At 40.8% G+C, this 12,966-nt stretch overlaps 1 protein-coding gene across 7 annotated transcripts in view; it reads right to left on the bottom strand.

Annotated features, from left to right (window-relative positions):
* CADM3 (cell adhesion molecule 3) overlaps positions 1 to 12,966 on the bottom strand; it is a 620,371-nt gene that overhangs the window by 193,547 nt on the left and 413,858 nt on the right. For all 7 annotated transcript variants that reach the window (XM_040333870.1, XM_040333865.1, XM_040333867.1 and 4 more), the window contains one exon: positions 7,324 to 7,494. In XM_040333870.1, coding sequence (XP_040189804.1) covers positions 7,324 to 7,494 — 171 coding nt within the window. The remainder of the gene's footprint in view (positions 1 to 7,323; positions 7,495 to 12,966) is intronic.

Below are 12,966 nucleotides of genomic sequence, written 5' to 3'. Positions count from 1 at the left end.
GACTGAATATGAACAGCATGTAATACACCATTTATTGATAGTTTTCTTATGATGTGGGTATAATAAAACTTTAATTTTTCAATACATTTAATTAGAGTGTATGAAAATTCACAGTTTTAAACTTAATCAAATAAAATTAGTTATATTCGATGATATTCAGAGCAAATAATTACATGTAGGATTTTTTTTTAGCTGAAACATATTTATAAAATTTGAATGCAAGTGCAGTTACAGAAACTACTTTGTGGATAGATACAGTTGCAAGAAAAAGTATGTGAACCCCTTTGGAATGATATGGATTTCTGCACAAGTTGGTCATAAAATGTGATCTGATCTTCATCACACCAATAGACAATCACAGTCTGATTAAACTAATAACACACAAAGAATTAAATGTTACCATGTTTTTATGAACACGCCATGTAAACATTCACAGTGCAGGTGGAAAAAGTATGTGAACCCTTGGATTTAATAACTGGTTAAACCTCCTTTGGCAGCATTAACTTCAACCAAACGTTTCCTGTAGTTGCAGATCAGACGTGCCCAACGGTCAGGAGTAATTCTTGACCATTCCTCTTTACAGAACTTTTTCAGTTCAGCAATATTCTTGGGATGTCTGGTGTGAATCGCTTTCTTGAGGTCATGCCACAGCATCTCAATCGGGTTGAGGTCAGGACTCTGACTGGACCACTCCAGAAAGGGGTATTTTCTTCTGTTTAAGCCATTCTGTTGTTGATTTACTTCTATGCTTTGGGTTGTTGTCATGTTGCAACACCCATCTTCTGTTGAGCTTTAGCTGGTGGACAGATGGCCTTAAGTTCTCCTGCAAAATGTCTTGATAAATTTGGAAATTAATTTTTCCTTCGCTGATAGCAATCCGTCTAGAACCTGACGCAGCAAAGAAGCCCCAAACCATGATGCCCCACCACCATACTTCACAGTTGGGATGAGGTTTTGATGTTGGTGTTATGTGCCTCTTTTTCTCCACACATAGTGTTGTGTGTTTCTTCCAAACAACTCAACTTTGGTTTCATCTGTCCACAGAATATTTTGCCAGTACTGCTGTGGAACATCCAAGTGCTCACGGGCAAACTGTAAACGTGCAGCAATGTTTTTTTGGACAGCAGTGGCTTCCTCTGTGGTATCCTCCCATGAAATCCATTCTTGTTTAGTGTTTTACGTATCGTAGATTCGCTAACAGGGATGTTAGCATATGCCAGAGACTTTTGTAAGTCTTTAGCTGACACTCTAGGATTCTTCACCTCATTGAGCAGTCTGCGCTGTGCTCTTGCAGTCATCTTAACAGGATGGCTACTCCTAGGGAGAGTAGCAGCAGTGCTGAACTTTCTCCATTTATAGACAATTTGTCTTACCATGGATTGATGAACAGCAAGGCTTTCGGAGATACTTTTATAACCCTTTCCAGCTTTATGCAAGTCAACAATTCCTAATCGTAAGTCTTCTGAGAGCTCTTTTGTGCGAGGCATCATCAACATCAGGCAATGCTTCTTGTGAAAAGCAAACCCAGAACTGGTGTGTGTGTTTTTATAGGGCAGGGCAGCTGTAACCAACACCTCCAATCTCATCTCATTGATTGGACTCCAGTTGGCTGACACCTCACTCCAATTAGCTCTTGGAGATGTCATTAGTCTAGGGGGGTTCACATACTTTTTCCACCTGCACTGTGAATGTTTACATGGTGTGTTCAATAAAAACATGGTAACATTTAATTATTTGTGTGTTATTAGTTTAAGCAGACTGTGATTGTCTATTGTTGTGACTTAGATAAGGATCAGATCACATTTTATGACCAATTTGTGTAGAAATCCATATCATTCCAAAAGGGTTCACATTTTTTATTTTGCAACTGTAGATAGATAGATAGAGAGAGAGAGAGAGAGAGAGATAGAGTAGATAGATAGAGTCAGACTGTTGTGCTGAAAATTACAGTATGAGATCCTATTCTGAAGAATATAGTAAAGAGTACAGCTAAAATATAACTTATTGCAGAAAGTCTCTGTAGTGGATATGAAAGACGGATGAACAGTTGTAGGTCTGAAGAGAAATACGCCATACAAAGAAAATGTCCTAATATAGCAACTTAAAAACATTTCAAAATTACAATCGTGAAATAAATGCCAAGACCACTCTGGGCAAAGAAAAGACCACTTTAAAAAAATGCAATTCAGAATAAATGTTATGGAACTTGAAATGACTGAAAATAGAACCTTATCTAGACAATCTTAAATCCCAAATGATAGGTTCTGGACCTGGCCCTGTAAATGTCAATGTGTAAATGTCAAATGTCCCCGTAAGCTCATGCAATTCCTGTGTGCAGTTACGTGGCACTCTGTACAGCATTATAGTCAAAGGTTACCCTATAGGTATTATTATACAATGAAGACTGGATTATGAATGCACTGTACTGGTGTGATATTCCAGCAATATTCTACATTCATAACACTAGCCATATAAACAGTATTTCCCATAACTATAATTAATATTTATATGCCAGGACTTGGTACCATTGTCTACTTTGATGCATGGAGACAAGTCTGATCCTACTTCAAGATCTTTTGCATGGCGGTTAGTCACCTTATGGGATCCTTGAACCATTGATGGCTGCTCTCCCCCTTGGACGTCTAGCTGTTTTTGCCTGTTTGACCATTATAACTTATGGTCCTGCATATCTGGTAAGAGGTTTGCCTGTGAGGGTGCTGCTGGTGACGGATCCCCCTACCTGTTTACATATGTACGATGCAATTTTTGGATCGATTGATTTACTTCACCATGGACTTTTTCACTCAATATGGACTGACGTCTGTAGTTTTTTTTATTGATTGCCATTATTAGTATTATGTTGTATATTTTTTATTTAAACAAATGGTACAAGGCTCAAAAAAAAGCTAAGCTTGACAAAGGAGCTTTCACGCCGCCCTTTGGAATCCATTTCATCCCACAGGCGACTTCCTACAGTGGGGACACTATCACATGGTGGAAGCCAGCGGATGGTGATACGTCTTAGGCCTCGTACACACGACCGAGAAACTCGACGGGCCAAACACATCGTTTTGCTCGTCGAGTTCCTTGTGAAGCCGTCGAGAAACTCAACAAGCCAAGTTTCTCCATTCCCGTCAAGGAAATAGAGAACATGCTCTCTTTTTGGCTCGTCGAGTTTCTCAACAGTTTCCTCGACGAAAATGTACACACGACCGGTTTCCTCGGGAAAAAAAATATCTCCCAGCAAGTTTCTTGCTGGTTTTTGCCGAGAAACTCGGTCGTGTGTACGAGGCTTCACTGAGGAAAGGCCCAGCGGGATACTCACCTTTACAGATGTGCCTGTTTTATCCCATACTCTTGTAAGTTGCCATGGTATTATTTTGATTAAAACATATTTTAACTCCTACACTTAGAGGCACCTCTGCTTGTATTATATTTTTTATTTGCAAAAAATCACGTTATCACTTTATTGCATATTTGCTTGTCCTTAAAACAGCTCATATTGTTTCTTTTGCACTTTATATGTTTTCGGAGCGCTGCTTATATTTAATATTTTATAGAAACCAATCAGCTTCCAGTTTTTTTTTTCAACGCTTAATTGAACAAGCTGAAGTTAGAAGCTTATTGTTTTAGTAAATCAAGCCAATACTGTGTCCAGCTAATGTATAAAACAGTTTATTTAGTAGAGCTGAGCAATGCTTTCATTGTGAACATTCCCAAATACAGTAAGCAGGGATTTTTTTTTCAGTTGGAATGGGCCGGTACTTAGAACCAGCACCTCCACCTCGGATCCTGCATGCAAAGCTACTAAGTGTCCCATTAGGTACACAAAAAGGGGAGTACTTGCTTCACCTGTTCAGTGATACCCGACAGCCAATAAGCACCCCCCTCTCTTCCAAGAGCACCATAGCCTATCTCTGCTGATATAGAGCTTCCTGAACTTTGAGCTTACCATTCTGCCTGTAGGCACTGTTCATTGGGCTCTCTGAGAGAGAGAGCACAGTACTGGGAAAAAGGGGGGAGGGATTTGGGAAAAAACTCTCTAATAGCTAGAGGGTCTCTAGGGGAGAGCTTTGTACTAAGGGGGGGGGGGCTAGAAAGAGTGCATGAATCCTGAGCACCAGCCATGTGACAAACTCTCTTGAGCTATGCACCCTGTGCAACAATCCTGAGCCATGCACCCCGTGCCATGTGACTCACACTCCTGAGCCCTGCACGCTGTACGACACGCATTTTTAAACCATGTCAACCAAAAACAAAAGTAAGTTGCAGCTAGACATACAGTAAGTGCATTGGCACTTTAAATGAATGAATGCAATTTTCAAATGTTTTCATTTCAGTTGGCATTCATTTTCACTGTCCAGACTCCTCTCGGCAGCAATATAGAGTTCAAGTGGTTTTTAATCACATTACCCAGTCAGTTTCTTTTTTACTTTTTTTTTTTAATGAATACATTTTTATCATGTTCAAAAGATACAAGAAAGGAGGACAGTGGTGAACACGTTCAACACCTATACCTACATAAGGCTGCGGACACTACTACATAGTAATTATCTAAACCAGGCTGGATAATTAAAACTGTTTAAAAGGCTGATGACCCAAAGACACTGTTGGAACTGGAGTACAAGGAAAAGATAGGAGAAAGTGGAGAAGTGGAGAGAGAGAGAAAATAAGAAGGAAAACAAATGAAGAAGACTGGGTGTGCACGCCATAGTAGCAACGTCCATGAGGCCAAATCTATGTTGAAACTCAGGTTAGCTTCAGTTGAGATGACGATCTAAAGGCCAGTATAGAAAGTCCAGGTAAAGGGGAAACATGGAAAAGTGAGACTTAAATGCCAGTGTGCCCATGAAGGAATTTCATAGTGCATTATTTTGGTCTTGCGTGTTGTAAAGATAGGCAGTCAGTTTTTCGATTCTCACTATGTGGCACATCTCAGTGGCCCAGTTGTTCTATCGGGGAAGAGTTTAGGACCTCCAATGTCTGGGAATTATGGTGCACATGGAGAAGGGCTTTGGAAATCATGGTGTAGGGACAAGGTGATTTGGTCAGTTACACTAATTGAGGGGCAGTGGGCCTTTACTAGGTGATAAGTTTAAAAAATGTTGTCCTAGAGGGGTTTGACCAGTGCACTCCAAAGTGCAGTTTCTTGGTTTTATGCTTTCAACTGCCACAAATCATATACTGATAGTCAGGGTGCTTAAACTGAACATTTACACAACATTAAAGGGGTTATAAAGGTTCGTTTTTATTTTCTATACGGCCAAAAACGTAAAAAATAAAATAATAAAAACACCAGCAACTGGTAATAAATTGCAGTGTTAAATCCTATTTGGAGAAAACTAGGCATCTCTCTCCAGCTACATGGGTATGTTTTTGGGGCACCCCAAGACACATATTTGTGCACTCCCCCTTCTTTAAACAAGGGGTCCTAGTTTTTTATTTATTTATTAATATACAATAATAATTTTTTATTCACAATTTTTCATTATATGGATATGCTCTACGGTTTTTATTATAGGCCTATAAGCTCTCCATTTCTATGTTCACAATTAGTATAATAAGACAATATTATTGTCATATGATCACTATAGAAGTGGTTAAGCCCACATATGTTTTGATTTTCACATGTCCCTTGTATGCATTATTATACACATTTACACTTTTCAATGATAGTGCTTATCTGTAGCTGGAGAGAGATACCTAGTTTTCTCCAAATAGGGTTTAACACGGCAATGTATTACCAGTTGCTGGTGTTTTTATTTTTTTATTTTTACGTTTTTGGCTGTAGTGAGTAGATTCCTTTATTAGGAATCTGCTTTTATTATTTTTATCATATAATTTTCATTTTGTTTATATTGTTTTCTGAAAATAACATTTCAGTAGATACAAGATTAGTGTATTGGTGCTTATACTAGTCCGTTATGGGCTGGATTAGCCCCTTTTCCCAAATTCAATATGGAGTTTTTTCTATTTCCTGTTCCTTGTGACCAAAACGAGGCTTGGGTATATATAGCGGTGAATCATTGCAGAGCCCATCCTCATTGAAAACGTCAAACTTATGACGAAACGCGTATGGGACGGTGTGAGTGACGTCACCGCGTTCAACGCAAGGAGGAAGGGCTCCTATTGTGCCGGCCGGCATTTGTTTGTTACATGTTTACAATTCACGGATGTCTGTGAGTAAGATTTAATACTTATTAAACCTGCATTTTAAACGTTATCACGCTATGGTCCGGTTTCTTTAATCATGTTTATGACCCACGGATCGGTCACTTGATACGGATCTGAGTCTCCATAATCTGAGAACAATCCTACTGCGGCTCTGTGCACCTTGGTTTCACTTTCCGTTGGATTATTATACATCACTGTCTTTTATCTGCAATCTGGTATGCTGCTTTTCATGTGGTGGTGGTGACCACGGATGTCAAGCGCACCTGGGTGTTGTTCGTCCTAAGTTTTATTACCTGAGGCGTCCATTCAATATTCAACATTCAATTGTTCATACTGTCATATTTATACCAGCCTTGCTTGCTGAGTATATGTATTAGTTGGCGCAATTTTCTCTTTTCTCTATTTGTGTTTGTGTTTGTACCACGTAATTGCAGCCTTCTGTTTTTCACACCTGATCATTATTTCTTTTGGTTAGCGCAGTTTTTTCTATATTATTCTTCTGTAGCTTACTCTAGTTTATTTTATTTACTAAGACCTGACTTTACCTGTGTTCAGGGCTGAGCCCTGCCAACTATTTGTACACTGTCCAATGAGACTGCAGCGACCGGAAAGGGCATCTTTTTTTGGATAAGGAAACAGCATTTGGCAAAGCTTTGTCATAAAGTCAGAAAAGTGAAACTTAATCTGAGAGAGGCATAAAATAGGCTTTTCCGGCTGGTAAAGGTAATAGCAGGCATATCACAGTATCTAATAAGCAAACATTTGAATTGTAAACATTCAAAAAGGGTCACTCCTAAAGATATCAGAGAATCATAGCCACACCATGGTAGTATGCACGTTACCTAAAACTGATTCAATCTCTAAAAGATTGTAGGACTATCATACATATTCAGTCTACAGTGGATGCACTCAGTACAATACACAGTGTGTGAATCTCAAATCAATGCTTCCTTAAAGTTATAAACCAGCTCAAAATGTTCAATCTTTTTAAATTCTGTGGCTTTTCTGACATTAATTCCACTCCATTCCAGTACATTGGCTAAAGGTGTTGACTGCTATTTAAACTCTATGTTATTCTCCCCAGATCTAAGGTTGATCAAAGAAGCCAATATAAACAACAACAATGTGAAAGGGTATAAGGGTACTCACATAAGACTTGAAGACTCTGGCTGGAAGATTTGAAAGTGTTGGGCATTGACTCGTGACCAACAGTGCAGGTGATTTCTACCTTGTCATCCTCTCTGGTCACTGGGAAGCTGATGATGCTGACAACGGTGAAGGTTTTGCCATTGGGATCTCTTGTCTCAGAGTTCCGTGCTCCTAAGAGGAGAAAACTGGGTTTAGGGAACATGCGCCAAACAAAGTCCTAAAGTCAAATTCTCTATTTTCATTGCTCATAAGAGCTTACGGTGCATCCAGAAAGTATTCACATTGCTTCACATTTTGTTATGTTACAGCCTTATTCCTAAGCACACAGCCAAGATGACAAAAAAGTGGCTATGGGACAACTCTGTGAATGTCCCTAAGTGGCCCAGCCAGAGCCCAAACTTGAACCGATTGAACATCTCTGGAGAGATCTGAAAATGGCTGTGTACCGATGCTCCTTATCCAACCTGATGGAGTTTGAGGCCTCGTACACACGACAGAGTTTCTCGGCAGAATTCAGCGAGAAACTCGGTCAGAGCCGGATTCTGCCGAGAAACTCTGTCGTCTGTACACTTTTGGCCCGATGGAGCCGCCGAGGAACTCGTCGAGAAAATAGAGAACATGTTCTCTATTTTCTCGTTGTTCTATGGGAGAAGGTGGCCCGCCGAGCTCCTCGGCGGCTTCATCCCTGAACTCGACGAGGAACTCGATGTGTTTGGCACGTCGAGTTCCTCTGTCGTGTGTACGAGGCCTGAGAGGTCCTGCAAAGAAAAATGGAAGGAACTGCCCCGAAATATGATGCTACAAGCTTGAAACACCTATTTCAAAAATACTTGAGGCTGTAATTGGTGCCAAACGTGCTTCAACAAAGTATTGAGCAAAAGCTGTGAATACTTATGTACATGTGATTTTTTCATTTTTAACAAATTTGCAAAGATTTAAAAACAAACTTCTTTCACATTGTCATTATGGTATATTGTTTGTAGAATTTTGAGGAAAACAATGAATTTAATCAATTTTGGAATAAGGCTGTAACATAACAAAATGTGGAGCACTGTGAATACTTTCCGGATGCACTGTACTCTCTGCATTGATGGTGCCACTATCTTTCTAAACACTCCCAATCTATGATGGAATTTACAAGAACCACAAACGTAACACGGACATTTTTTTATGGCCATCAATGTAAGGGTTAATTTCTTCTCTTCTTACCACCAATGAAAGGGGTGGAACTGCATTGACCACTGATGTTATAGTGACATTAACACTGGCCACCAATGTCTCAGGAACTTTTATTTGGGGTAGCTTTTCACTGACCATCAGTGTAAAAGGACTGAAACTAGTACATGGACCACATGGATACATGGGGTATCAAAAAGTAGAAGTTGTGAAGTCATATAGGGGTTTGTTATCAGGGTTACAAAACAGCAAGTACTGAAGATTTCACTGAAAATTAGGATCCATATTCAAATTCTGCTATGGGCCCTGTGACAGGAAGTCAGGTAAATCTGTGGGTGTTGTCACTGATGGGACATACATTTCTGCCTTGTTTAGACGATACACAGATTGTTATCGGGCGTCGGCTACAATCGTAGCCAGAGAAAGGCTAAAGGCCGTTGAAAAACTTCAGCTGTTCAGAATGAGGCAATTAAGGCCTCTATAAGTAGCCCAGAAGATTACCACTTTGTTGCTGGATCATTCCTGAGGCTTTGTGAGTAAGGAGAGCAGCATTAAAAAGTCTTCTGAGGAGGTGAGGAGAAGAAGAATTTTTCTGTGTGATAAAAATCAAAAGACTATTGTTTTCTGCTATATGTCCAGCACTGTCTGGCCGGCACTAGGCTGAGCCAGACTCCTTAGATAGGTTCCTGTGTGGAAGGTAGACGCCCACGGTGGCCAGAGTTTATTTTATGTTTTGATTTTGTTTATGCTGCTTGGATGCTTGCAATTGTCTTCCAGCAAGTTGGAAGAATAAACCAAAAACTTTGTTTTCAACTGTCTTCGACTGCCAGTCTGTATAAATTCAGTGTGTGGTGAACCCAACCAAGGGGTCACACACCCCACTACCGAGCTAACCCCTCACAGCCCCCATAATTTATAGGTATACCCCTGCATACAAGCACCCAGAGATGACTATGGTCCATCAGTGGTGGCCTAAAACTCTCCAGTTTGCTAATTATAGCCCAGTCCACAGGTTAAAAATAATGTAAAGATCAGTGAACACAATTAAATTGTAAAGATGTCTACTGACATCGGAGAACATTCTTCACCCTGACTATTTATGATCAGAATAGTGAATTGTACATTTCATTATAGGCACTTCCAAAATCCTAGCTGCTCCCTGGCATGCCTGTTGGGGTTAGTTGATCAGCAAGGATGGATTATTTTGGAAAATCACTCTTATTTCCCTTGATTCCAGTGCCTGAAGTGCTCCCTTCCATGCTTCTCCATACATTCTTGGAGCCAAAAATATTCTCCCGTGCTGTTGATGCCTGAGCATAGACTATACTTCCAGTATTGAAAATACAACCCAGTTCTAGTCTATGGGGAGTTACTGTGCAGGCTTGGCTAGTGAAGATTAGGTAAATACCTGGGTGGGATGGATCTAGCTTAGATTAAGTTAGGGGCTACAGAGGGTAGGCTAGTTTTATCTTTAAGGTAAACCTGTCATTTAACAGTTAACAGCCACAGGCATCCACTTTTAAACTGACCAGAGATCCAATAAAAGCCAGGAGCAATGGGAAGGGGTATTTTTAGACACTAAATAAAAATACTGCTAAAACAAATTTGTTTAAAATGTTTTCAGTCTAAAACTCATGACTTGTATGGCAAATAGCTTGAAAATCCCCAACTTGGAAAATATGTGCTCATGTGTCTAGGATACACGTCATCCCATGGCTTACCAAATATTAAAAAGAACAGGTCAGGACTGGGCTTCTTTTATATATTCATGTTAACTTGATTGGCTTACAGTAAATATTTCTATCAATAAGCATTATGAACAGCTCACATCTATAGATTTTATCGTGGCACTTGCCAAAGGTCTAAGGTCCCCCTATCAAAATGATGGGCCTGTAAAGAGATGCCTATTCAGTTAAGGTGGTGGGCAAGAAGGATAGGCAGATTAAACACAGCTCTAGAATAACAATCAGGCCTCGTACACACGACCGAGAAACTCGACGGGCGAAACACATCGAGTTCCTCATCGAGTTCCTTGTTAGGCTTGTCGAGGAACTCGACAAGCTTGCTTTGCGTACACACAGTCAAGCCAAAATCTCCTCGTTCTCAAACACGGTGACATACAACACATACAACGGCAAGGGAAGTTCGATCCCACTGGCTAAACTCTTGGGGCTGCTTTTGCTAATTTCATGTGTTTGCGTGTTAAATAAAAGTTTGGTAAGAGACGATTTTCACTTTTCAGTCTGTTACAGCTTTAAAAATGTGTTATCTCCATTACAAATGCTACTTTTACTCCCGTCTCATACTTTAATTTGAGCAAGCGCGGGTTTCTTAGCATACAGACGTCCAAGTTTCTCGTTGAAAACCAGCCCGACGAGGATCTCGACGAGCCAAATCAGACTCCCGTCGAGAAAATAGAGAACTTGCTCTCTTTTTGGCTCGTCGAGGTTCTCGACAGTTTCCTCGACGAAAATGTACACACGACCGGTTTCCTCAGCAAAAAAATATCTCCCAGCAAGGTTCTTGCTGGTTTTTGCCGAGAAACTCGGTCATGTGTACGAGGCCTCACAGAGCCATCTGCCTTGAAAGCGGTGAGCAGGAAGGGAAAAACAGAACATCCACTGCCTAAGTCCCTGTACACACGGCCGGGAATCCCATCAGGAAAAAAAAACGTTGGTTTTCCTGACAGGATTCCTGTCAAGCTTGTCTTGCAAAGCCGTGCATACAGATGGCCATTCAAAAGAACCGCTGTTCTTTTGAATGGCAGGAACGCGGTGACGTCATCGACTACGAGGAGCCAGCGCTTGTCACATTCAATGCCGTCGCCGCCATCTTGCTACACCCCACACTAAACTTGTATGCTGCCGCGCATGCTTCAAACTCTTATCGAGCATGCGCGGGTTTACATGGGACAGGTAAGCATACATACGAACGGTTTTCCCGGCAGGAAACACTCTGCCTGGAAACCCGACGAGAAAATAGAGAGCAGGGTTCTCTATATTCCCCTCAGGATTCTTGGCTGTTTTCCTGATGGGAAAACTGCTAGGGAGCATACACACGGCCGGGATTCCTGGCCAAATGCTCTCCTGGCAGTTTTCCTGGCGGAAAAAAACGGTTGTGTGTAGGAGGCTTTAGAGTGGCAAGTGAAATACTCTGAAGGTGGTGGGCAGGCAGGGAAATGCTAGAGTTGCTATAATGACTTTTTGAAGGTGGTTGGCAGGCATAATACACAAGAGCCATGCAAGGTGCCTGAAGCTGGTGGACAAAACAGCATTGATGCTAGCATAGAAGAAGGTGGTGGGAGCCTCAGTAGATTACACTGCCCTGGTGCTTCCTAAGCCAATATTTTGGCTATCGCCTACATTTTTTTTGCTTAGTCCATGTATGTTGTCAATGTGATATGGAAGGTTAAGGACAAGTTTTAAGAGCTTCAAGGTCACTGGGAGCTACCATATTTTTTCTCATGAGCATCCAACAAAACCCATTGCTTAATATCCAATAATTGCACAGCAATACAAAAAGAATAAAAATACACAATGCCATTATGATGCGCACCAAATAAATGTGGTATCTCTTTTGAACAACTGTGGAGCAGCTTGTGGATGTATATACGAGTGCCTTATGGGCTTGTCCTTAGACCCAAGCTTTGACATTCAAGTTCTAAGGAATCTGTAATCTTTACATCTTCTTCCCACATTCTTCTTAGACCAGTATTTAACATGTGTCCTTCCCAGTAGTTTTATGCTAGTATCTGTAGCCCTTAAAAAATAAAAAAAGCTTGGGTAGCGATTGTCACCTTGACTCCTAGCTCTTAAAGATGGTAACATAAGCCTTAACCGTTAGTCACTTTGTTTTAGAGAAGAGATGGAACTGGCTCTTTGATTTTCAGCAGTGAGTGGACTTTCGCTGTGCTTTTTCAGCAACGTTTTCCGATTTTAACATCAAAGGGCAAATACACCCAAAATTGAAATGTTCAAAAATGAAGCATGAAAAAAAGACACGTTCGGCTTAAAATTACTCTGAGTTATCGCTGCTGCTGTGTTTAAGAGTGCAGCGTATGTCATCCCCTAAAACTGGCAACAGCTTGCACACTCAGGGAAGACCTCCTCCCACACTACAAATATGTGTTTTAGTATAAATCCTCCTCCACAAGCTGCCCTACAACACTTGGAAGTATTAGTATTGCTTAGACTGACAAAGACAAAAAAAAAAAACTATGGCCCGGATTCACAAAGCACTTACGCATCTTGAGATATACGCCGCATAAGTGTAAATATGCGCCGTCGTATCTATGCGCCGTGCCCACAAACTGAGATACGCCTTAAAATAGGCTTCATCCGACCGACGTAACTTGCCTACACCGGCGTATAGTGGGCGCATATTTACGCTGGACGTATCTGGCGCTCCCACTGATTTCCTATTCAAATATGCAAATGAGGGAGATACGTTGATTCACGAACGTACGTG

The sequence above is a fragment of the Rana temporaria genome, chromosome 13 (genome assembly GCF_905171775.1).
Source record: "Rana temporaria chromosome 13, aRanTem1.1, whole genome shotgun sequence".
NCBI classification, from domain to species: domain Eukaryota; kingdom Metazoa; phylum Chordata; class Amphibia; order Anura; family Ranidae; genus Rana; species Rana temporaria.
This window is presented reverse-complemented; position numbering and strand designations above follow the sequence as displayed.